This window comes from Schistocerca serialis, chromosome 8 (assembly GCF_023864345.2).
Source record: "Schistocerca serialis cubense isolate TAMUIC-IGC-003099 chromosome 8, iqSchSeri2.2, whole genome shotgun sequence".
Classification (NCBI taxonomy): domain Eukaryota; kingdom Metazoa; phylum Arthropoda; class Insecta; order Orthoptera; family Acrididae; genus Schistocerca; species Schistocerca serialis.
The window spans coordinates 93,983,751-94,009,824 of NC_064645.1; the positions used below are offsets into that span (position 1 = coordinate 93,983,751).

The following is a 26,074-nucleotide window of genomic DNA, read 5'->3' on the forward strand; positions in this document are numbered from 1 at the left end:
CACCGAGACGAGTGCGGGAAACCAATATTTTTTCAAGAAGCCCGCGTCCTAGCGAAACAGCCTCTCACTTTCAAAAGAAAGATTAGAGAGGCGATAGAAATAGCCAAAAGACCCGCCAACATGAATAGAGAGGACGGGTACAAGCTTCCGAGGTCTTGGCTGCCTGCAATAGCAGGGCTACGGAGCGGCGGCAGAGCCGTGGCGGCCCATGCAGACACGCGGAGAGCCACAGTAGTGGTAGCGAGCACACAAAGCAATGGCACGCCGCAGCCGGCTTCTGGACAGCATGGAAACAGTGTGACGTCACAGCCATCACCTGTTCGCTATTCGTCCGTCTCCTCCAATGGGGTGGATTAATATAAAGACCAATAGAAAACAGCTATTTCAGCCAATGACAGATAATAAAGGAAACACCAATAAAGCATACCTTTCACCCCTCCTCCTCCTCCTTTTACAGCCAATCAAGTAACGACACGGTTTTCTCGTGCAGCTATTTAAGGAACCAAGTGTGTGCATTTAGCAGTTAACGTAAGGCCCTGATGAAGGCTAGCTGCAACGCTGGCCGAAACGTTGGCGCATTTTAAATTATGACAATGCGGTCTGATACCCTGAAGAATTTTATTGAAGAAGACAACGGCCGCGGAAGCCTACGCTTACATTTAACCAACCTGTATGGGCAGGAAATCCACGGAAACATCAAGAAGTTAGAAGCACTGCGTTTAAAAAGATGTAAACTGCTGAATGACCTTGCTTTTTTGAAGAGATGCAGAGACACGAGTGTTGTGCCGTATTCTTTGCGGTTGACGTCTCACATAAAAACGAACAAGGCGAGGAATATCTGTGTTAAAGCCAGTAAAGCATTGCTACGGGAAAGGATCCGCCACATCCGCATAAGTCTCGATGCTCACAACAGGAATTTGTGTGATCTGCACCTATTTCTGGCCCGAAAACTTCAGATGGAAGACTGGGATAAAGTCGACAGGTTAACCTTTCAGCAAGCATCAAGGACCAGCAATAGTATTACTAACCGCCAGATGAGAAAGTACGACAAACTACAACAGAAAGCCACGGACGAAACATTGACGCTGGACAGGCGACGGACAGTGGTCAACCTCTCCAGCCACACCTTGAGCGAAGCAACCACAGCAATTCTGGCCAAGGGGATGAATTTCGCAGTCGCACCTTAGCGAGTTCCAAAAGAAGATATCATAGAATCCGTAGAGGCTTCGGTACGTCATCTGCCAGAGGCCGAGGCGGAGAAGATCCGGCAGGAAACGGTCAGAGTTCTGAATAAAGCAAAGCCACCGAAGCAAAACATCAACGCTGAGAAATACCATGCCATCAAGGAACTCAGGGACAACCCCCACTTAGTAGTGGTACAGGAAGATAAGGGCAACGCCACTGTAGTCTTGGACACAACTGATTACAACAAACGAATGGAAGATATTCTCGCAGAACCTATCTACAAGAAACTTCAGGGAGATCCGACGGCCAAGGTAATCAAAACGACGCAGGCACTGCTCAAGCATTCTAGAATCAACTTCGACAAGGCCAGAAGATTCATCCCGCAAGTGACACAGGCACCAAGGATATATGGTGTACCGAAGGTACACAAAACCGACTTCCCCTTAAGGCCCATAGTAAACAGTATAAATTCGCCGACCTACTACCTAGCGAAAGAACTGGCACCTAGGCTCCGACACCTAGTGCATCAAACCGAGTCCTACGTTAAGGATTCCACTCACATCGTGTCTCTCCTAAAGGAAATGCGTGTTACGGACCAAGATCTGATGGTTAGTTTCGACGTCAAATCCCTATTCACGAATGTCCCAGTGTCAGATATTGTGAACATCCTAGAAGAACGCGTGGCACCTGATATATGTGAGCTTGTGCGCCACTGTCTGACGACCACCTATTTCAAGTGGAGAGGTCAATTTTATGAACAAACTGACGGTGTAGCTATGGGCTCACCCCTATCGCCTATCGCAGCAGAAATTTTCATGGAGGCATTTGAGGAAACAGCCCTCCAGTCCGCACCATTACGTCCAAATTGTTGGCTTCGCTATGTCGATGATACTTTCGTCATCTGGCCCCATGGAGAAGAGGAGTTACAGAACTTCCACAAGCACCTTAACCAACAGCATAGGAAAATTCAGTTTACAATGGAAACAGAGAAGAATGGGGTGCTGCCTTTTCTCGACGTGGAAGTTTATCGAAAACCTGAGGGTAAACTTGGCCACAAAGTGTACAGGAAATCAACCAATACGGACAGGTACCTTCACGCCTCCTCCCACCATCACCCAACGCAGAAGAAGTCCGCCCTGCACACGCTAACGAAGAGAGCGTACAGGATAAGCGACGAAGAACATCTGAAGACAGAACTTGAACGCCTCAGGTCCAACTAATGGCTATGGGAAGCAGATGATAGACAGCACCTGATGTGTCGGCAGCTGGGCCAACACCTTGTAGTTCGAGATGGCTGAAAATGCACGCTAGACTAACGCAGACGGGCGTGAAGTACTGGAACAGGCTACGTAATTAATGCTATGAAGAAAAGTACGTAGCTGGATTAATACTTATCTTTAATCAATCATTGTGGTACATCGCTCTTGACTATACACAGGAGACTTTAATTACAATCACTGTAAGGCTAATGGCGCCTTGCTAGTTCGTAGCCATTAACTTAGCTGAAGGCTATTCTGTCTCTCGGCTAATGAGAGAGAAAGGCTTCGTACATCTAGTCGCTAGCTAGGTCGTCCGTACAACTGGGGCGAGTGCTTGTTCGTATCACGAGACCTGCCTTGTGGTGGCGCTAGGTCTGCGATTACACAGTGGCGACACGCGGGTCCGACATGTACTAAATGGACCGCGGCCGATTTAAGCTACCACCTAGCAAGTGTGGTGTCTGGCGGTGACACCACAGCACCATGTCGACAAGGGAGAAGACTAATAGGGAAGAGGAGAAGGAGGCACAGAGTATTGCTGTGTTACCATATGTACAAGGGGTCACCGAACGTATTGGCAAAATTCTACGAAAAGCCGACATCAAACCAATTTTCCGAAGCAGAAACAAAATATCAGACATGCTCGGTCCTACCAAGGATGCAGTTGACAAACTACACACAGCTGGCGTGTATGAAATTGGTTGTGCGTGTGGATTAGTCTACATAGGTGAGACGGGACGTCCGATTAGCACAAGGCTCTCGGAACATGAAAGATATATCCGCCGAAACAACACACTAAGTCGGCAGTGGCGGAACACCGAGACGAGTGCGAGAAACCAATATTTTTTCAAGAAGCCCGCGTCCTGGCGAAACAGCCTCTCACTTTCAAAAGAAAGATTAGAGAGGCGATAGAAATAGCCAAAAGACCCGCCAACATGAATAGAGAGGACGGGTACAAGCTTCCGAGGTCTTGGCTGCCTGCAATAGCAGGGCTACGGAGCGGCGGCAGAGCCGTGGCGGCCCATGCAGACACGCGGAGAGCCACAGTAGTGGTAGCGAGCACACAAAGCAATGGCACGCCGCAGCCGGCTTCTGGACAGCATGGAAACAGTGTGACGTCACAGCCATCACCTGTTCGCTATTCGTCCGTCTCCTCCAATGGGGTGGATTAATATAAAGACCAATAGAAAACAGCTATTTCAGCCAATGACAGATAATAAAGGAAACACCAATAAAGCATACCTTTCACCCCTCCTCCTCCTCCTTTTACAGCCAATCAAGTAACGACACGGTTTTCTCGTGCAGCTATTTAAGGAACCAAGTGTGTGCATTTAGCAGTTAACGTAAGGCCCTGATGAAGGCTAGCTGCAACGCTGGCCGAAACGTTGGCGCATTTTAAATTATGACAATGCGGTCTGATACCCTGAAGAATTTTATTGAAGAAGACAACGGCCGCGGAAGCCTACGCTTACATTTAACCAACCTGTATGGGCAGGAAATCCACGGAAACATCAAGAAGTTAGAAGCACTGCGTTTAAAAAGATGTAAACTGCTGAATGACCTTGCTTTTTTGAAGAGATGCAGAGACACGAGTGTTGTGCCGTATTCTTTGCGGTTGACGTCTCACATAAAAACGAACAAGGCGAGGAATATCTGTGTTAAAGCCAGTAAAGCATTGCTACGGGAAAGGATCCGCCACATCCGCATAAGTCTCGATGCTCACAACAGGAATTTGTGTGATCTGCACCTATTTCTGGCCCGAAAACTTCAGATGGAAGACTGGGATAAAGTCGACAGGTTAACCTTTCAGCAAGCATCAAGGACCAGCAATAGTATTACTAACCGCCAGATGAGAAAGTACGACAAACTACAACAGAAAGCCACGGACGAAACATTGACGCTGGACAGGCGACGGACAGTGGTCAACCTCTCCAGCCACACCTTGAGCGAAGCAACCACAGCAATTCTGGCCAAGGGGGATGAATTTCGCAGTCGCACCTTAGCGAGTTCCAAAAGAAGATATCATAGAATCCGTAGAGGCTTCGGTACGTCATCTGCCAGAGGCCGAGGCGGAGAAGATCCGGCAGGAAACGGTCAGAGTTCTGAATAAAGCAAAGCCACCGAAGCAAAACATCAACGCTGAGAAATACCATGCCATCAAGGAACTCAGGGACAACCCCCACTTAGTAGTGGTACAGGAAGATAAGGGCAACGCCACTGTAGTCTTGGACACAACTGATTACAACAAACGAATGGAAGATATTCTCGCAGAACCTATCTACAAGAAACTTCAGGGAGATCCGACGGCCAAGGTAATCAAAACGACGCAGGCACTGCTCAAGCACTCTAGAATCAACTTCGACAAGGCCAGAAGATTCATCCCGCAAGTGACACAGGCACCAAGGATATATGGTGTACCGAAGGTACACAAAACCGACTTCCCCTTAAGGCCCATAGTAAACAGTATAAATTCGCCGACCTACTACCTAGCGAAAGAACTGGCACCTAGGCTCCGACACCTAGTGCATCAAACCGAGTCCTACGTTAAGGATTCCACTCACATCGTGTCTCTCCTAAAGGAAATGCGTGTTACGGACCAAGATCTGATGGTTAGTTTCGACGTCAAATCCCTATTCACGAATGTCCCAGTGTCAGATATTGTGAACATCCTAGAAGAACGCGTGGCACCTGATATATGTGAGCTTGTGCGCCACTGTCTGACGACCACCTATTTCAAGTGGAGAGGTCAATTTTATGAACAAACTGACGGTGTAGCTATGGGCTCACCCCTATCGCCTATCGCAGCAGAAATTTTCATGGAGGCATTTGAGGAAACAGCCCTCCAGTCCGCACCATTACGTCCAAATTGTTGGCTTCGCTATGTCGATGATACTTTCGTCATCTGGCCCCATGGAGAAGAGGAGTTACAGAACTTCCACAAGCACCTTAACCAACAGCATAGGAAAATTCAGTTTACAATGGAAACAGAGAAGAATGGGGTGCTGCCTTTTCTCGACGTGGAAGTTTATCGAAAACCTGAGGGTAAACTTGGCCACAAAGTATACAGGAAATCAACCAATACGGACAGGTACCTTCACGCCTCCTCCCACCATCACCCAACGCAGAAGAAGTCCGCCCTGCACACGCTAACGAAGAGAGCGTACAGGATAAGCGACGAAGAACATCTGAAGACAGAACTTGAACGCCTCAGGTCCAACTAATGGCTATGGGAAGCAGATGATAGACAGCACCTGATGTGTCGGCAGCTGGGCCAACACCTTGTAGTTCGAGATGGCTGAAAATGCACGCTAGACTAACGCAGACGGGCGTGAAGTACTGGAACAGGCTACGTAATTAATGCTATGAAGAAAAGTACGTAGCTGGATTAATACTTATCTTTAATCAATCATTGTGGTACATCGCTCTTGACTATACACAGGAGACTTTAATTACAATCACTGTAAGGCTAATGGCGCCTTGCTAGTTCGTAGCCATTAACTTAGCTGAAGGCTATTCTGTCTCTCGGCTAATGAGAGAGAAAGGCTTCGTACATCTAGTCGCTAGCTAGGTCGTCCGTACAACTGGGGCGAGTGCTTGTTCGTATCACGAGACCTGCCTTGTGGTGGCGCTAGGTCTGCGATTACACAGTGGCGACACGCGGGTCCGACATGTACTAAATGGACCGCGGCCGATTTAAGCTACCACCTAGCAAGTGTGGTGTCTGGCGGTGACACCACAGCACCATGTCGACAAGGGAGAAGACTAATAGGGAAGAGGAGAAGGAGGCACAGAGTATTGCTGTGTTACCATATGTACAAGGGGTCACCGAACGTATTGGCAAAATTCTACGAAAAGCCGACATCAAACCAATTTTCCGAAGCAGAAACAAAATATCAGACATGCTCGGTCCTACCAAGGATGCAGTTGACAAACTACACACAGCTGGCGTGTATGAAATTGGTTGTGCGTGTGGATTAGTCTACATAGGTGAGACGGGACGTCCGATTAGCACAAGGCTCTCGGAACATGAAAGATATATCCGCCGAAACAACACACTAAGTCGGCAGTGGCGGAACACCGAGACGAGTGCGAGAAACCAATATTTTTTCAAGAAGCCCGCGTCCTGGCGAAACAGCCTCTCACTTTCAAAAGAAAGATTAGAGAGGCGATAGAAATAGCCAAAAGACCCGCCAACATGAATAGAGAGGACGGGTACAAGCTTCCGAGGTCTTGGCTGCCTGCAATAGCAGGGCTACGGAGCGGCGGCAGAGCCGTGGCGGCCCATGCAGACACGCGGAGAGCCGCAGTAGTGGTCGCGAGCACACAAAGCAATGGCACGCCGCAGCCGGCTTCTGGACAGCATGGAAACAGTGTGACGTCACAGCCATCACCTGTTCGCTATTCGTCCGTCTCCTCCAATGGGGTGGATTAATATAAAGACCAATAGAAAACAGCTATTTCAGCCAATGACAGATAATAAATGAAACACCAATAAAGCATACCTTTCACCCCTCCTCCTCCTCCTTTTACAGCCAATCAAGTAACGACACGGTTTTCTCGTGCAGCTATTTAAGGAACCAAGTGTGTGCATTTAGCAGTTAACGTAAGGCCCTGATGAAGGCTAGCTGCAACGCTGGCCGAAACGTTGGCGCATTTTAAATTATGACAATGCGGTCTGATACCCTGAAGAATTTTATTGAAGAAGACAACGGCCGCGGAAGCCTACGCTTACAATAGACTGCCTTGTTCGACAGTTGCCTGCCAAGCTACGCAATTTGAGTGTTCCGGTTGTTACCCTTTTTCTAATGCTATATATCATGACTCCACAGTCTTCACCCTAGGACGCCCAAGGTTTTTTTTTTTTTTTTTTTTTTTTTTTTGCAACATAGATGCCGAAGGGTGTATTCGGTGAACCTACTGGTATTAAAACAGTGTACTGATGAAAAATTACAGCTTTCAGAAGATTTTTATATTTCAACTTAGGCAGTAACTCATAAATGTTGTTGATAGTTATGAATGTTAGTCCGAGTCAATAAAAAACTGTCATATTACAATACAACATACAATGCCAGCAAGCTGCACTGAGTTCTCAACTTCAAGGCAGGAGACACACTTCACATCTCTCTCTGACTGTGTGTTAAGTACGTGATTATTGCGCTGTCCACAATGCTTAGATTGTTGTACTTCTGCTTCTCTGTTTTAGCTTTACTTTTACACAAACACGGCACTGGCTTCCCCTGCAGGAGACTAATCTGCGTGTGTTTTCACTTCTTTGATTTTGTTTTGTAGAAACTTTCCACTGACTGAACAATTTGGTTAGATACCCCTCTTACAGTAGCTGGCGGGGGTGGCCGAGCGGTTCTAGGCGCTACAGTCTGGAACCGCGCGACCGCTACGGTCGCAGGTTCGAATCCTGCCTTGGGCATGGATGTGTGTGATGTCCTTAGGTTAGTTAGGTTTAAGTAGCGCTAAGTTCTAGGGGACTGATGACCTCAGATGTTGAGTCCCGTAGTGCTCAGAGCCATTTGAACCATTTTTGAGTTTTGTCATCAGACCTAATCATTCTAATAAGTACCCGGACCCCCCCCCCCCCCCCCCCATGAACCATGGACCTTGCCGTTGGTGGGGAGGCTTGCGTGCCTCAGCGATACAGATAGCCGTACCGTAGGTGCAACCACAACGGAGGGGTATCTGTTGAGAGGCCAGACAAACGTGTGGTTCCTGAAGAGAGGCAGAAGCCTTTTCAGTAGTTGCAAGGGCAACAGTCTGGATGATTGACTGATCTTGCCTTGTAACAATAACCATAACGGCCTTGCTGTGCTGGTACTGCGAACGGCTGAAAGCAAGGGGAAACTACAGCCGTAATTTTTCCTGAGGGCATGCAGTTTTACTGTATGATTACATGATGATGGCGTCCTCTTGGGTAAAATATTCCGGAGGTAAAATAGTCCCCCATTCGGATCTCCGGGCGGGGACTACTCAAGAGGATGTCGTTATCAGGAGAAAGAAAACTGGCGTTCTACGGATCGGAGCGTGGAATGTCAGATCCCTTAATCGGGCAGGTAGGTTAGAAAATTTAAAAAGGGAAATGGATAGGTTGAAGTTAGATATAGTGGGAATTAGTGAAGTTCGGTGGCTGGAGGAACAAGACTTCTGGTCAGGTGACTAAAGGGTTATAAACACAAAATCAAATAGGGGTAATGCAGGAGTAGGTTTAATAATGAATAGGAAAATAGGAATGCGGGTAAGCTACTACAAACAGCATAGTGAACGCATTATTGTGGCCAAGATAGATACGAAGCCCACACCTACTACAGTAGTACAAGTTTATATGCCAACTAGCTCTGCAGATGACGCAGAAATTGAAGAAATGTATGATGAAATAAAAGAAATTATTCAGATTGTGAAGAGAGACGAAAATTTAATAGTCATGGGTGACTGGAATTTGAGTGTAGGAAAAGGGAGAGAAGGAAACATATTAGGTGAATATGGATTGGGGCTAAGAAATGAAAGAGGAAGCCGCCTGGTAGAATTTTGCACAGAGCACAACATAATCATAACTAACACTTGGTTTAAGAATCATGAAAGAAGGTTGTATACATGGAAGAACCCTGGAGATACTAAAAGGTATCAGATAGATTATATAATGGTAAACAGAGATTTAGGAACCAGGTTTTTAATTGTAAGACATTTCCAGGGGCAGATGTGGACTCTGACCACAATCTATTGGTTATGACCTGTAGATTAAAACTGAAGAAACTGCAAAAAGGTGGGAATTTAAGGAGATGGGACCTGGATAAACTAAAATAACCAGAGGTTGTACAGAGATTCAGGGAGAGCATAAGGGAGCAATTGACAGGAATGGGGGAAATAAATACAGTAGAAGAAGAATGGGTAGCTTTGAGGAATGAAGTAGTGAAGGCAGCAGAGGATCAAGTAGGTAAAAAGACGAGGGCTAGTAGAAATCCTTGGGTAACAGAAGAAATATTGAATTTAATTGATGAAAGGAGAAAATATAAAAATGCAGTAAGTGAAGCAGGCAAAAAGGAATACAAACGTCTCAAAAATGAGATCGACAGGAAGTGCAAAATGGCTAAGCAGGGATGGCTAGAGGACAAATGTAAGGATGTAGAGGCCTATCTCACTAGGGGTAAGATAGATACCGCCTACAGGAAAATTAAAGAGACCTTTGGAGATAAGAGAACGACTTGTATGAATATCAAGAGCTCAGATGGAAACCCAGTTCTAAGCAAAGAAGGGAAAGCAGAAAGGTGGAAGGAGTATATGGAGGGTCTATACAAGGGCGATATACTTGAGGACAATATTATGGAAATGGAAGAGGATGTAGATGAAGATGAAATGGGAGATATGATACTGCGTGAAGAGTTTGACAGAGCACTGAAAGACCTGAGTCGAAACAAGGCCCCCGGAGTAGACAATATTCCATTGGAACTACTGACGGCCGTGGGAGAGCCAGTCCGGACAAAACTCTGCCATCTGGTGAGCAAGATGTATGAAACAGGCGAAATACCCTCAGACTTCAAGAAGAATATAATAATTCCAATCCCAAAGAAAGCGGGTGTTGACAGATGTGAAAATTACCGAACTATCAGTTTAATAAGTCACAGCTGCAAGATACTAACACGAATTCTTTACAGACGAATAGAAAAACTAGTAGAAGTCAACCTCGGGGAAGATCAGTTTGGATTCCGTAGAAACACTGGAAAACGTGAGGCAATACTGACCTTACGACTTACCTTAGAAGAAAGATTAAGGAAAGGCAAACCTACGTTTCTAGCATTTGTAGACTTAGAGAAAGCTTTTGACAATGTTGACTGGAATACTCTCTTTCAAATTCTAAAGGTGGCAGGGGTAAAATACAGGGAGCGATAGGCTATTTACAATTTGTACAGAAACCAGATGGCAGTTATAAGAGTCGAGGGACATGAAAGGGAAGCAGTGGTTGGGAAGGGAGTAAGACAGGGCTGTAGCCTCTCCCCGATGTTGTTCAATCTGTATATTGAGCAAGCAGTAAAGGAAACAAAAGAAAAATTCGGAGTAGGTATTAAAATTCATGGAGAAGAAATAAAAACTTTGAGGTTCGCCGATGACATTGTAATTCTGTCAGAGACAGCAAAGGACTTGGAAGAGCAGTTGAATGGAATGGACAGTGTCTTGAAAGGAGGATATAAGATGAACATCAACAAAAGCAAAACGGGGATAATGGATTGTAGTCTAATTAAGTCGGGTGATGCTGAGGGAATTAGATTAGGAAATGAGGCACTTAAAGTAGTAAAGGAGTTTTGCTATTTGGGGAGCAAAATAAATGATGATGGTCGAAGTAGAGAGGATATAAAATGTAGGCTGGCAATGGCAAGGAAAGCGTTTCTGAAGAAGAGAAATTTGTTAACATCCAGTATTGATGTAAGTGTCAGGAAGTCATTTCTGAAAGTATTTGTATGGAGTGTAGCCATGTATGGAAGTGAAACATGGACGATAAATAGTTTGGACAAGAAGAGAATAGAAGCTTTCGAAATGTGGTGCTACAGAAGAATGCTGAAGATTAGATGGGTAGATCACATAACTAATGAGGAAGTACTGAATAGGATTGGGGAGAAGAGGAGCTTGTGGCACAACTTGACCAGAAGAAGAGATCGGTTGGTAGGACATGTTCTGAGGCATCAAGGGATCACCAATTTAGTATTGGAGGGCAGCGTGGAGGGTAAAAACCGTAGAGGGAGACCAAGAGATGAATACACTAAGCAGATTCAGAACGATGTAGGTTGCAGTAGGTACTGGGAGATGAAAAAGCTTGCACAGGATAGAGTAGCATGGAGAGCTGCATCAAACCAGTCTCAGGACTGAAGACCACAACAACAACAACAAGTACCGTGAAACGTTCTCTTGCCATAAGAGCTTTGTAAACAGGCTGACAAATTAGGTTTGACGGGAGGTCGTGTATATCGACAGAATTGTCCTTATGTGCACCTGTAAGTATGAGCATTCCTATAAAGGCATACAGTTCTTCCTCATTAGTAGAAGTAACATTTAGGCCATGTGCCTTTTCATTTATAACGTCCATGATGTCAGATGTAAAATGTAACATTAAGGCTTCGCCGACTGGAGTCACTCCAGCCTGCTCCTTCACTGTATTTGCAGGAAATCTCCTACGTATTCTGGGCCGTACGATTACATACTTTCTTCCACGCTTGGCCACAGTCACATCCTCATGGCCGGTACCTGAAGCTACATTATCTTCATTATTGTCTCTAATAGCCACATTACTTTCTCGAACTCAGTCATACTCCATAACACCAGCGTCATATTCACTGTCGTTCCCTGAGTTAGAATCTTCACCCAAAAATTTCGTTCAGAATTGTTTCTAAAGATGATCCAGGTATTCTTTTAGACATTTCTGAGTCTCGGTGTGAATAACAGGGTACTGAACTAACTCACTCGGAGTACACAAGATAAATCACAGATGAATGCTATCAACGACCACTTCCTCCGAAAATAAACTGATTAAGAATACCACCCAACAGGAAACATAGACTTTGTAGAGGAGGGAAATAAAAAAAAAAGTTACATAAAAAAATTTCTGCATCGTGTAAACTAGGAGGGGGCAGTTAGTTGAACCCATATTAAAAGTCTTGAGGGTACTTTTGTTCTGTCGTCGCAACTACAAAAATGCATTTTTTTTTTACCATGTGGGTTTCGCTTTATTGAGGTAAAGCATCATCAGTGATGGTGATTTCCTCTTGATTTCTCGTTTACATCGGGAAATGCCGTCTGGTAGCTCATCTTTTCTGTTTTTCTTCTTTAGACACTGGTATTTATGGTCTAATTTTTAGTTGTTCTGCAGCACTATGTATTTCTCATGTTTTGCACAGCACCCTTTTTCGCACACCACTATTTGCTTTTTGTTTTCATACTTCTAAATCTTCATTTTTTTCGTCCAAAGCATGTGTTTTGTATCAAATTTATTGCCACTAAACATTCACACAATATTCAATAAACAATAAGTCAAAGGGAAAACTTTTTATGACTTTATTTGGGCAGAGACTAAGGGACATAAACAGATGTGTATTCAATGAACCGCCTCCACTTAGGAGTCCTCGGTTTAATCGTCACGCAGCCTTCTTCGAAAAGAGATTCCTTAAATTTCGCGGGAACTGCGACGTCCGTTTCTCAAGGACTCCCACAGAAGATCCCCCAGAATTTCCGGGCTCTACCGACATGTTACGATCCTGCCAGCACGGATCTGAAATCGTTTCACGTCTAGTATGTTGCCTACTGAACAGAACACCAGAACAGAGGAACAGAACTGTCTTGCATGTAAATTCCTCTACACTTTTAATGCATTTTCCCAGAACAATTCCAGCGAATCTAAGTGTTCCATTCACCTGCCCTGCCACTCATTTTAGGTGAGCAGCCCATTCCTTACTGCTTCTTAATACAGACTGTTCACAACAGAATGTCCTAATTTCAGTGGTATATCGTAAGATTTTAGTTTCAAAAATGGTTCAAATGGCTCTAAGCACCATGAGACTTAACATCTGAGGTCATCAGTCTCCTAGACTTAGAACTACTTGAATCTAACTAACCTAAGGACATCACACACATCCATGCCCTAGGCAGGATTCGAACCTGCGACCGTAGCAGCAGCGCGGGTCCGGCCTGAAGCGCCTAGAACCGCTCGGCCATAGGAGTTTAATTTCGACTATGCACCAAAAATAATATCTGGAATAGAAAGTGAACTAATCTAGTTTTTCTGACAGATACTGGTATGTACTGTTTTAGTTATATGGCAAAATCTTCTTCTTCCCACACTATGGTAAACAAATCCTGAGTAATGGAAGCAATAGCCTCTTCAGTTTTGTGTCTTAGCTCTGGAAAATCATATGTAATGACGAAACGTAGACACAATCTTTTATAAAGCTCCGAAGGAAAAACACCACGTGGAGTGAGGTCGGGTGAACATGGGGGTCAGTGCAAATGAGCTATGTTGTATTGACGGTACTACCAATCTAACGTTCAGGAACTTTGACGCTCAACCACTCTCGTACAAAGAGATGCCAATGGGAAGCGGCTCCAACTTTGTGCCAAATAAAGTTCTTAGGTTCATAGGTTCACTTTGTAATTGCGGATAATGATAATGTGAGTGCATATGCCGGTTCCCCAACCTGTGGGGAGCCCAGCTGCCTGGTCAAAATCTTTTTAGGTAAAGCTACTTCGACGATTTGTGTATCGATCAGGAATAAATGATGGTGAAGACAACACACAGTCCAGTCCCAGAGCAGAGATAATCCCCCAGCCGGCCTGGGAATCAAACCTGGGCCCCTCGCATAGCATTAAGACACACTAAATAAATGTGGATGTCGTGTGACTAGGGTTTCCCGTCGGGTAGACCTTTCGCCAGGTGCAGGTCTTTCGATTTGACGCCACTTAGGCGGCTTGCGCGTCGATGGGGATAAAATGATGATGATTAGGACAACACAACACCCAATCCCTGAGCAGAGAAAATCTCCAACCCAGCTGGGAATCGAACTCGGACCCTTCAGATTGACATTCCGTTGCGCTGATCACTTTTTTCTTTTTTTGTTTTCTTTTTTCTTTTTTTCTTTTTTTCTTTTTTTATATTTTTTAATAGTTTCCCAACCACTTTTTTGGGGCATGTTCTCTACCAACTTTTTTCTTTTTTTTGCTTTTTTATAAGTGCTCTACTAATTTTTTTTAAGAAAACAAATAAAAACCTCTTGGGTATGAAAATAAAAGACTACGTTCTTCATAAAATAACACAATATCCTTTGAAAACGTAAAACATAAAAGGTAGCTATATTTCCGCAACGGTCTTCTTTTGTATTTGTATGTTTTTTGTTAACATAAATGAGTATACAGTCTCACCATCAGCAGCATTTTTTTTTTTTCGGGAGCACAAGAGAAAGAAAACAAATAGGCTACAGATAGAGAGCTATATGTGAAAAGGATAAACATGTGTAAGGAGAAAAAAAACTTAGAAGAGGAGGAGAAAAGAGAACTGAAATAAAATAGGAATACTTTCCGCGCCATGCTCCACTTTGGCGCGCCAGCAGAACAAAATGCATTCTATCATTGACCATTGAAGGGGAACGTGGGATCGTCCAGTCTTGGCTGGCACGGTTCGTTGAGATTCCAGCTTTGAGGCGGGTTGGTGAAAATGCTTTGTAAATAGTTCGCGAAAGTGGCCCGATAGTGTCGATGCTGGCGAAGGGTGTGGTGATGTACTTGGAGGCGCGTCCAAATGTCCGCCGGATCGACGATGTCGTCCCGGAAGAGGTAGTTGACAGCCATGCCACTGATCCATGTGATGGCGTGCCACTTAGCCGATGGAAAGTAGGTCGTGTCGTGATATATCATCATAGTGGGAGAAACGTGATGTGGTGGTACTCGGAGGTAGAAAGCCACAATCTTCTGTACGAGGGTCCAGACAGCTGCTGCTGGCCCACACTCAAAACGATGTAAATCTGTATCTTCGACATTGAGGCACAGGGGTGAGTCCACCAGTGCGATGCGATGCAGTTTCTGTCTTGTAGTGTACTTGCCGTTGACGAGAAGGTACCACATAGAGGTGGTGTCAGTGGTGTGATATGGTTGGTGAATCGTTTTCCAAACTGTAGGCCTTGAAACCTGGGGGTGACGTGTTTCGACGGGGTTGCGGGGTGGAGACTTTCGGAGAAGGCGGTAGATGTCGCGGGTGGTCGTCTTCCTGGTCCTGGGGAGCTCGGTGCATATGTAGCTGTACTCCAAAAAGAAACGGCCGATATGTGACATCGGAGGTGGGATGTGTGCCAAAGACGTCGGTGGGCGTCTCGAAACAGGTGCGAGCTCGGTGGTCACTCAGCTACCGGGGATTAAGCCACACTGACCATTCAGGTATGGAGACCGACTCCATTTGGGAAACAAGCCCTTCCTGCGACATATCCAGATAATTCACCCCTGTTGCAGTAGCTTCAGCGAAGGAAAAAAAAAAAAAAAATAGTCCCTACGCTTGACGCTGAGACACGGCACAGACAGCATTCCATTGTGGGCCTCTCCTTGGTACTATACAGGTTCATTAGGATGTTCTGACTCTCAGATATGAATATAAGGGAATGTACCTTCCGACTTATATGAGAAGTTGTCCTATTACTGACCACCATTCGATCAAGTAAATTTTTCCCTGCAATACTTCACTTGTAAAGTTATAACGTACACCTTAGTCATTTGGATTTGAAGCATGTACCAGCTGTAGCCGGTATAGGCGCATCTGTACACGTTTTCTTATAACTTTCCACTGTCTTCTTTGGCGACGGAAGTTCAAGACTTGCTTTCCGAACAGATTTCTTATGACGACGAAGGTAAGATGCTGTGACAAGGTCAACATCCTCTTCAAACCGTTTAGGTCGTACCGTCCCTTTCCCTTTACACACACACAATCTGGTCGTTTCGAACTGACCATGACATCGGCAGATGTTTTTATAGCATAGGGGGTCACAGGAAAACTTTAAACGAAACGTATTTTGAACTGAAATTACCCATTCACTCAGTGAACTGTAGAACACAAAACGCTCTACATTCGGTAGTCGCCATTATTTGGTAACTGTATATGAGGCGTATTTGCCACTGAAAGCGGCAACACACCACACCTGCACGCTCTTATCTCAATCCGCTTGAGTTACTCTTCAATTGTGACTTGAACGACACTCTACAACGTTTTCAGTTAATGCTATTAAAATTTATGATTGGGGCATGCTTTTATGGTCACCCTCTATTTCCCAAAAACAAAGGGAAAAAAAGATGAGCTCGAGTTGTCCGTTACTAATATTGCAATCAGATAATATCGGTTTGTTTTTCTTTATTATAAGCATTATTTTTCATCGAAGCGAGCTACCACTGATTACACTAGTGGAAATTTAATCCAAATCTTTCTGCAGTTCCTTACTGTCGTGCAACGGCGATATCTTTTGCCGAGCCAGCAGTACCGTCAGTAGACAACCTCACAGTGCTGCTGATCCTGTCTGGTAAATCGTTTATCTGGACTGAGAAGATCAGAGGTGCTGTTACGCTTCCTTGCGCACACCTGACGTTTCTTTCGTTCCTGTTGCAGTGTGCAACGTAAGAGCTTTGATAAGTAAAATATACCTGGAGCCAGTCATATATTTGCGAAGGTACTCCCTGTGATTCTATCTCGGTTAGTAGGCGACGATTTGGCCCAACATCGATTGCCGTTTCAAATTTCCATTAAGACGGAATCAACCTCTTCACTTGTGTCTATTGTTTGGAAAATGTCGTATGTGAATAAAGGATGTAGTCTTTCACGCGAGTGTTTTTCTAGTCTTGAAACTTAGCAAATATGATTTCGAAACTGGGTTGCAGAAGGTGACTGCACGAAAAGTACAAGACACACAAAAAACAGACACGCGTCGGTATATCCAAGTTCTTAGCTCATGTGACAGGTGTCCGATTTGGGCACTGTTTGCGACATGATAAACGTCGGTACGGACGGAAGAGCAAGTGCGTGAAATTGATTGCTGCTCTGTAGGCTGTAATGGCAGCAGCCCGCTTCGGAAAACTGTTGATTATATTGTGTATCTGTAGGCTGAGTGCGACAATACGGAGAGGATAATTTGTGTACACGCCTGTCCTATTGCCGTGCGCTCTGCAATTACTTTACGGTCCGTGTCAGGAATCTAAACTTGAACTTACGTTCTGTTCACTCATATGTATCAGTTTTCTGTATGTTTTGCAGCTCTCGCGCAGTTGTCTTCTGAAATCGAGGTACTTTTGAGTATCACTGTATTTGGATCGTACTTCATATACTCTATTTTCGCTGGTAGTCGATAAAGTGGATCAGTCCGGAACGCCTTTCCGGTAACTAGGAAAGTGGAATGCCCGTATTCACCCGAATCTGTGATTGCTAGGATGGATGAATAATGCTAGCTGTGTTTTACGCACGTGGTTTCATCTGAAACCTAGCAAACGTCATTTAGACTGCCCACGACAGTATATACACTGTAAGACAAAGAAAAAAACGACGCGCCACGAAGAAGTTACCCGAACGAGACGGAAATCGGTAGAGGTGACACACATGTGCCGTGGCCGAGCGGTTCTAGGCGCTTCAGTGTGGAACCGCGCGACTGCTACGGTCGCAAGTTCGAATCTTGCCTCGGGCATGGATGTGTGTGATGTCCTTAGGTTAGTTAGGTTTCAATAGTTCTAAGTTCTAGGGGACTTATGACCTCATATGTGCTCACAGCTCCCACAGTGCTCAGAGCCATTTGAACCATTTTTTGACATACATGTCGTGACAAACAAAGGATTAAAGTTTCAGCAAAACTAGTTGATTTATTCAGCATAAAGAGCTCCATCAATTGAGGAAACCAATAACGCATTGATCCACCTCTCGCTCTTATTGAAGCAGCTGTTCGGCTTGGTATTTTTGATGAGTTGTCAGGCACTCTCCTGAGGGATATCGTGCTAAATTCTGTCCAATTGGTACTTTACATCGTCAAAATCTGGAGCGAGCAGTGTCTGCTCGTAGTGATTCAAACATTCTCAAGTGGGGAGAGATTTGGCGATCTTGCTGGCCAAGGTAGGGTTTGGCAAGCAAGAAAATTAGCAGTGGAGACTCTCGCCGCGTGCAGGTGGGCATTATCTTGTTGAAAGACAAGCCCAGGATGGCTTGCCCAGAAGGGCGACAAAACGGGAGCATACAATATTATTGATGTACCAATGTGCTCTAAGAATGCCGCAGATGAAAAGGAAAGGGGTCCTCTTACAAAAAGAAATGGTACGTTGGAACATCACTCCCGGTTGTCAGGATGTATGACGCGCGACAATCAGGTTGGTATACCACTACTATCCGGGGCATCTCCAGACATCAGTTCGAATTGGGACATCACTTGTTGTGTACACAGTTCCGTGTAGTCAGCGCATACACAACTTTCCCACTAGAGCGCGCCCCGCTAAGCACAACAGCGCAGGCGCAGCGCTCGCCCGTCTCCACACTACGAGATGGCGCTACCTTAGAGACGAACCAAATTCTGCTTCCGCCGATCCACGTATTAATATGTAACGCAGCCAATGAGATTGCTGCTAACGTAGAACCTTTTCTCCTCATGGATCACACTTGCGCAGTGATACCTGAATGCATGAGTTATTATAACGAGTATACAGACCTCCGATCAGTCAGTCTGCATTAGTCTGCATTTGTCTGCAACAGTCTGTACCAGTCTACATTAGTCTGTACCAGTCTATAGTCAAGTTCAGTCTGCACCTAAGAAGATTATCATATTCCTCTACATAGCCATGAAGATAAATGTATAGACACTTTGTCAAGTATCAGAGATATGTGAGGATAAGATTAACGTACCAAGACCAAAGGAACTTCAGACTGTCGATTGTAAATAGCATCCAGAATCAAGTTAAGTAAGGTTTATACTTGTTATTATTTTAATAAATGTGTGTGAAAATTAATCAAGTTCTGTTTAAAGTTGGTCACCGTCAATCTGCTACTCTAAGCGTGCAAGTGGCATTTCTATCGTCTGACCTAATGGCAGAAGATAAACACGCCATGATAAGACCACGAGACATATTGCTGACACACGCCTACTTCGTTAGAGCGACAAGTCAAATAATCTGATGGTGTGTTTACCGAAGGTCTTACAGCATGCACACTACATTGCTGAAGACAATTCTACTTCAGTCTGTGAGGTTGCAGGCCATATGTGCCAGACACCCCTGCCAACGAGACTGTTCGTGTGATAAGGTCAGTGGTAGTCATCGCAATGGGCGCCGTGAGCTCAGCTTTCTTTCAGCCACCTAGTAATGATCCTCGTGCTCACTGAAGTACCAGTTGTACTTCGGATCCATGATAATAGTGAATCTGGGGATCTGAGTGCGTCTCTGACGATTGCTCGGTCGTCACATTCCATCATGACACTGCGCGCAGCCACGATTTAGCCATTCTCGCCAACATCCTAGAATAGTTGCGTGGCTCCTATTCAAGTGTAGAGGGTATCATCGGCTACTCCAACCGCATTCTTTGAGTCCATCTACATGTCCCCTCTCAGATGCTGACATGTACCTGTATCGCTCATGCGCCTGTCTATCTGACTATACAGAATTAAATTCGCAAAGATTTTACGCGATGATATGGACTTGACCCCAGGTTACTGGCATTGCGAACTGCGCGGTGAAATGGCGCTGTAGCGTTACATATCTATTCATCGACTGCCAAAGTTTATAGTTTTGCGTTTTCGGTCTGTACCTGTATGGCTATCAATTTGCGACTGGTTTGTTTAACTCCTTCGTGGTGTGTCGCTTTTCTTTTGTTTTTTTTGTTTTTGTTTTAGAGAGTATTTATCAAGTGTGCCGTGTTATTTCTCGTGTAGTCTCTGAGCTGCACCTCGCTGTGGTGTCCGCAGGAAGACAACCGCCAGTCCTGTGGCTGGGGTGCCGGATTGGCGGCCGTACACGCTGCAGGACCCGTCCTTCCTGCTGGTGGACAAGGCGCCGCAGCTGCGGCAGGACTTCGAGCGGCAGCTGACCGTCGCGGCCTCGGAGGGCCTCCGGAAGCAGGCGTCGGCCGCCACCGCCTGCTGCGTCGCCAGCGTCGCGACGCTGGTGGCCGTCGTCGCCGCCTCCCTGGCCTTCCACTAGGCGGCGGGGGCAGTGCGACAGCCGGGCCGCCCCCAGAGTAACTCGCCACGTCCGGCTGCTCGGGAGACAAACTGTTTATTCTGCACAAAAGATAACTACAGCTGTAGGACTGAGCCAGTGTGTGACAAGTCACGTCAAAAGATTCTACTACACTGCTCAAAAGAATTATGGGAACATGACATTGAGCATCTGCCGTACTCCACTGAGCAATAATTGAGGACTGGGCATATTAACAACAAAACATCATTAGATACTCGCTCATTTATGTAACAAGAACTGAAAGTGCCGACATGTGTCGAAAACAAAGTGGAAACGATCATTCATCTCGTCATCCTGGGCGCTTTGGACTTTCAGAGCTTTAGTAGCGCATGTGCGCTCTTGAGCGTTTATCACCGCCTGAGACCTACGTGGGAAGTCTACGAGGTCATCCTGTGGTATCCGTTCACATTCTCGTTGAGAGTCTCTGAGAGCTCCTGTAGGGCCTGTGTTGGAACATGTCGACCACGGACGCGTCTACCAAGCATGTCGCGCACATGCTCGGTGGATTTTAGGTCTGGACTCACTGCTAGCCACTGCATTACTACGATGTTCCTGCTTTGCAAGACATCCCTGGTGACGCCACCACATGGGCCCTGGCGTTATCGCGCACGAGAAGGAATTCAGTGCCACTGCCACATGCAGCGTCCACCACACAGTCCAACAAGGTCTGTTCGATGCTCTGCCCGGACTTAAGACGACCGTGAGACAACGATAACGTCCTAATGGCTGTCGACGCTGATCCCTCCCTACACCATCACACAACCTCCGCTACATCTGTCGATTTTCTGGACATCGTTTGGCAGGTATCGCTCATCGCGATGTCTCAACACTCGGACACGATCATCGCCTTGCGCCAGAGCAAAATTTGGGCTTGTCTGTGAATAACACGATGCCAGTGACGATGTTGCCAGTATACGTGGGAACGACGGAACTGAAGCCGAGCTGCGAGATGTTGTCGCGACAAGCAGTGCGTCGTAAGGTCCTTTCGCGTAACCTGTTAGTTACAGTTTGATCCGAGCCAGCAGCTCCAGTGGCTGTTCTGACGTGGTCTTGCAGTGGTCTCGCGGTATTCGTATGAGGCTCCAACGCAGAAATGGCCAGATATCGGTCTTCAGGTGGCGTTGTACTGCGTCGGCGACCTTGTCCAACTCGGCTTGTGTACTGACGTGTCTGCTTGTAGCGTGTCCTCAACCTATGGATGACAGATGGAGACATATTGGAATCTGCAGCAACAAGACGGAAAGTCCATCCTTCTTGCATCAAACAGCACTTTCACTATATTATGACGTCGCATTGTGTTTGCCTGGTTGAAAGGAACGTACAGCGATCTGTGCATCTCGCTAGAGAACACTTGGTCAGCGGTACTCATTTCCTTCTGACAGGCCATCTAATACTTCAGTGCATAACACAGCCAACAGGCGAGGATTGACTTCAGCTGTTGCATACACTCAAAGCGAAGAGCTTTGCAATAAGACCAGAGGTACCGCTTGTATCAAAATTGATTTAACATGCCGGACGTTGACTTTCGTGTTTCCCTAATTGTTTTAAGCAGTGTGCATACCAGCAAAAACCCCTCTGCTCGCCGCTGAAAATCGAATACACACAGAAAACTGGCAGTGGAGAAATTTATTACAAAATATTAAACACATTAGCTTTACTCTTACTCTGCTCGTGAGTATGTGCTCATAGTTCAAAGCTTGAAGGTGTGTGACAACTGTACACGTGAAAATTAGCTTCAATTTGTTTTGTGAAAATATTTGCCTTTCTTCTGGGAGCAATAAAAGTATATGTGTAGATGAAGTAGTCTGCATTCTGTGACATGAAATATACTTAATGACCTTTTACACATTTTCTATGCGTTGTAACTATTAATGGTATTGATCGCAATGTAATATAATAACAACGGCCACGTACCACTGAAAGCTGAATAACGTTTTCGGAAAACAAACGAAAAGGTAGGCTTCCAAACCACAAATGCATTAAAAAATGTTTTCAGCGTAAAATATTTTAGAAGGGGACCGCACCTTCTCGCCATCACCGATTTCGTCCAGATTTGTAGTCTGTGTAGAGCTTGACCAGAAATTGAAGTGACAGAAGTGGCCATGCGTTAAGAAGAAAAAACTAGCACTTCTGGCGCTGGATGGAAGAAGCCTGACAGGCATGACTACCAGACATCTGTTAATCGGTCACAAGAGTACAGAAAGGTAATGCGAGGGTGGCAGGTTCTAGTCTGCATGCTGAAACATTTTTTAAAAAAATTTCGACTGTTACGTTATTTACAGTGCAAATAAAGCGAAATACTGATCAGAATATTGTGTTGTGTCTCGGAATCTGCATACTCGGTTTGCTAGACAAACAATAAAACAACGCGTATTAATGAGTTTTTTTTGATTTGAGAATTCTTGTGAAAGTTATCTGAATAATTAAAAATATAGCCTGAAGTAAACTGTTTCTGGTTGTAAGCCAGAGCTGCGATACTAAATGAACTGTCGTAATGAAAGTTATACTGTCGCAATGTGAAGGACAAGCTACACTGTAGAAGTTATTGTTGTAGTGAAAAGGGAAGCCTTTCGTACTGTAAAAGTTAGCAATCTGACTGCAAGAATTTTGAACAGTATAAACTACCTGAATAATTAACTTGGACATGAAACCTAGAGTAATTGAAACTTCCTGGCAGATTAAAACTATGTGCCGGACCGAGACTCGAACTCGGGACCTTTGCCATTCGCGGGCAAGTGCTCTACCAACACGCTGAGCTACCGCGCCGGCTCCATCTGAGCTACCCAAGCACGACTCACGCCCCGTCCTCACAGCTTTGCTTCCAGTACCTCGTCTCCTACCTTCCAAACTTTACAGAAGCGCTCCTGCGAACCGCTGCAGGGTGAAAAAGTCATTCTAGAAACATCCCTCAGGCTGTGGCTAAGCCATGTCTCCGCAATATACTTTCTTTTAGGAGTGCTAGTTCTGCAAGGTTCCAAGGAGAGCTTCTGTAAAGTTTGGAAGGTAGGAGACGAGGTACTGGAAGTAAAGCTGTGAGGACGGGGCGTGAGTCGTGCTTGGGTAGGTCAGTTGATGCCGGCGTGGTAGCTCAGCGTGTTCGGTCAGAGGGTTAGCAGCCCTCTGTAATAAAAAAAACTGAGTTACTTAATCAACAACGAACATCAACGGATGTCTTACGGCGTCCGCCCCGAGCAGATGCGACGAACGAAAGCGAACAAAATAAGATTAAAAAAAAAAAAAGTTGGTAGAACACTTGCCCGCGAAAGGCAAAGGTCCCGATTTCGAGTCTCGGTCCGGCACACAGTTTTAATCTGCCAGGAAGTTTCATATCACCGCACTCTCCGCTGCAGAGTGAAAATCTCATTCTAGAGTAATTGGCTTTCCAAAAATTTGATCACAAAAATTGTCTCTGAAAAGCATAAGATAGCCCTGATTGAATAAATAAAAAAAAATCATGATCTTTTCTCCTTACCTCTAATCTGCGCAAATCTGGATAACGTGTCGCTGTACTGCTGTGTCTTGTGCGCCGCTATGATAAAGCTGCAAATTACTGTATCTGCAGAGAGGCACTAGAGAGGTGCAATGAGTTCTCTGTTAATTGCAAATTGAACGGTTTATCGAACATAGTTGGTTGGATCATCCATTAAAAAGAAATGAAATATTCGCAAAAATGACAACACCAAATCTCTGGTGTATTGAGAAAAAGTGCTCGAGGCAGATTTTATCTTTAATGAAGTTCTCAACATCGAAATAATACACTTTCTTACCTTTCAAATCTAACAACTCTTAGTACAATAACCAAGTTAATTCGATGGCGCAGCAATAGTGAAAAAAAGTAACATCAATATTGTATTTACCTGACATTCCATTAGATTTCTGCCTTCACAAATCAGTTTCATAATCATGTTGACTGAACAAATTGATAAACTGAGACATTAAATTTGAATTATAATATTGCCATAGCTTCCTAACTAACACTGCTTAACGTTGTCAGTCTAACTCTAACGCACCTGAACTTCGACTCTGTCTCTCTAAAGTTAAACATTGTCTGCTCCCATTTCGCCCTCGGGCAGCTCACAGATGTTAGTGTACTTTCGACGGATGGGCTTCGTACTTGCGGTACCTACGGTATCTCTGGTACACGACTCTCCGGAGCTCTTGCAACGCTCCCATTTCTAGCAGCTTCCAGTCGCTTGGCAGTGGTCACTGCAAATTTCAGCTGCTTAGGAACGTCAACTACCTCACCCCGTATACGGGAACGGCGTCAGAGGGGAGCTGCGTATGGCTGGTGTGAAATTCACTGAACTGTGAGCAAGTAACTTTAAAATACGCCTGCTGGTTCTCCTTTAATTTCTGGATCTGTTAAGCTAAAATTATTACTAATTTCCTTCAAGAACTGAAGCAATCACTACGCAAAACGTTGTAGACACTATACGTTAAATATCGGATTTTGCAACTGTAATGTAAGTCTTATTAAGATCAAACGCGATTCGCTTTGCTATAAAATATCTTCCCTAGTCAGATTTTTTGTTGTTTACATCATTCTTCCTGTACTTCCGTAAGTGTGTGTTAGATTTTAGCACACAGCACTTTTCACTAGCACTAAATATATTTCACATTTTTGTTTGTGGAGATGCACATGTCGTCTCACCAGTTCATGTGTTTCGTTTTGCAAAACATCAGAAAAACAAAACGTTTCTTAGGACAATGCTGCAAACTGCGAGCTTCGTCGAAACTGTGCGAGTAACTTTCTCTGCGAAACAACAAAACAGGGAAAAAAAACAGTGGCTATGGAGAAGCGTCTAGTTATTTGCAAATAGTAGATGAGTTGATGGACCTAACGCAAAAATTTTCAAAAGCCAGAATGATGAGTTACAGAAATTACACAAAACCAGAGGTTATAAAACTATCGAGTTGCAAGAACGAGAACCAGTGAAATGGTATAGGCTGTGATCAGGTAGTATGTTTCACTCAGAGCTGGAACTGGAATCGCACGTACGATTCACACAAACGCTGCTGGCACTGTTAGGCCAGAAAGGGCTGTGATTTGAGCAGTCGTGACCGAAAGTTTCTAACGGTCTAAAAGGGCGGGACAAAAGAGAGGTTGTAAGTAGGCTGTTTATGTGTCTGTATGTTGGCAGCACTATGTAGCGCTTTGCATTAATAACTCTGACAGCGCTGTGCGCACCCTGTAGAAGACTCTGTTATTGGTCGGACTAGCAGTTGGGGGTAAACAGACAGCAGTGATGGAAGTTGGGAGTGAGTAGTCATCAATGATGGAGGTCAGAGGCTAATAATTAGCAGTGTTGGAGGTTTGCAGTATTAGCGCGAGCGGACGATATGGAAGTGTCCGACTTAGAGATTGAATATTATTCCTGATTATATATTTTTTGGAACTGGATGTCATGCACGATTATGTAATATTTGAACTGGTTGTGATACTATTAAGGTTAATACATCGCTCTGCAACAAAATCTTTCCGTTGCTTACCGCATGCCTATCAGTAGTTAGAGCCTTCAGTAGTTAGAATCTTTTATTTAGCTAGCAGTATTGGTGCTTGCGGCATTGCTGTAGTTCGTGTAATGAAGATTTCTGTGAGGTAAGTGACTTATGATATGTATGGGTTATTGTTAGGATTTCTTCTTATTCAGGACAATTCTTTTGAGTTAATTTTAAAGCAGTCAGATTGCGTTGCGCTAGGATATTGTGGGTCAGTGTTGAAATAATAAAGACTAGGAAAGTGGCACTTGCACTCAATTTCACTCAGCAGTTCAAGCAAAAATTTATTAAGAACTTTCAGGGTGTCAAATCGCTCGGATTCGGTGAGGTGGAGCAGAGAGAAGATGAGAAAGAAGAAGGATGCGTCTGTCTCTCTAGGTAAATACGTACGCCAGAGGTCGAATCTAATAATA

At 44.9% G+C, this 26,074-nt stretch overlaps 1 protein-coding gene across 1 annotated transcript in view; it reads left to right on the forward strand.

Moving 5' to 3' along the window:
* LOC126416842 (cholinesterase 2-like) overlaps positions 1-20,123 on the forward strand; it is a 193,200-nt gene extending 173,077 nt beyond the window's left edge. The window contains exon 11 of the mRNA XM_050084725.1: positions 19,889-20,123. Coding sequence (XP_049940682.1) covers positions 19,889-20,123 — 235 coding nt within the window. The remainder of the gene's footprint in view (positions 1-19,888) is intronic.
* The last annotated feature ends 5,951 nt before the right edge of the window (positions 20,124-26,074 follow it).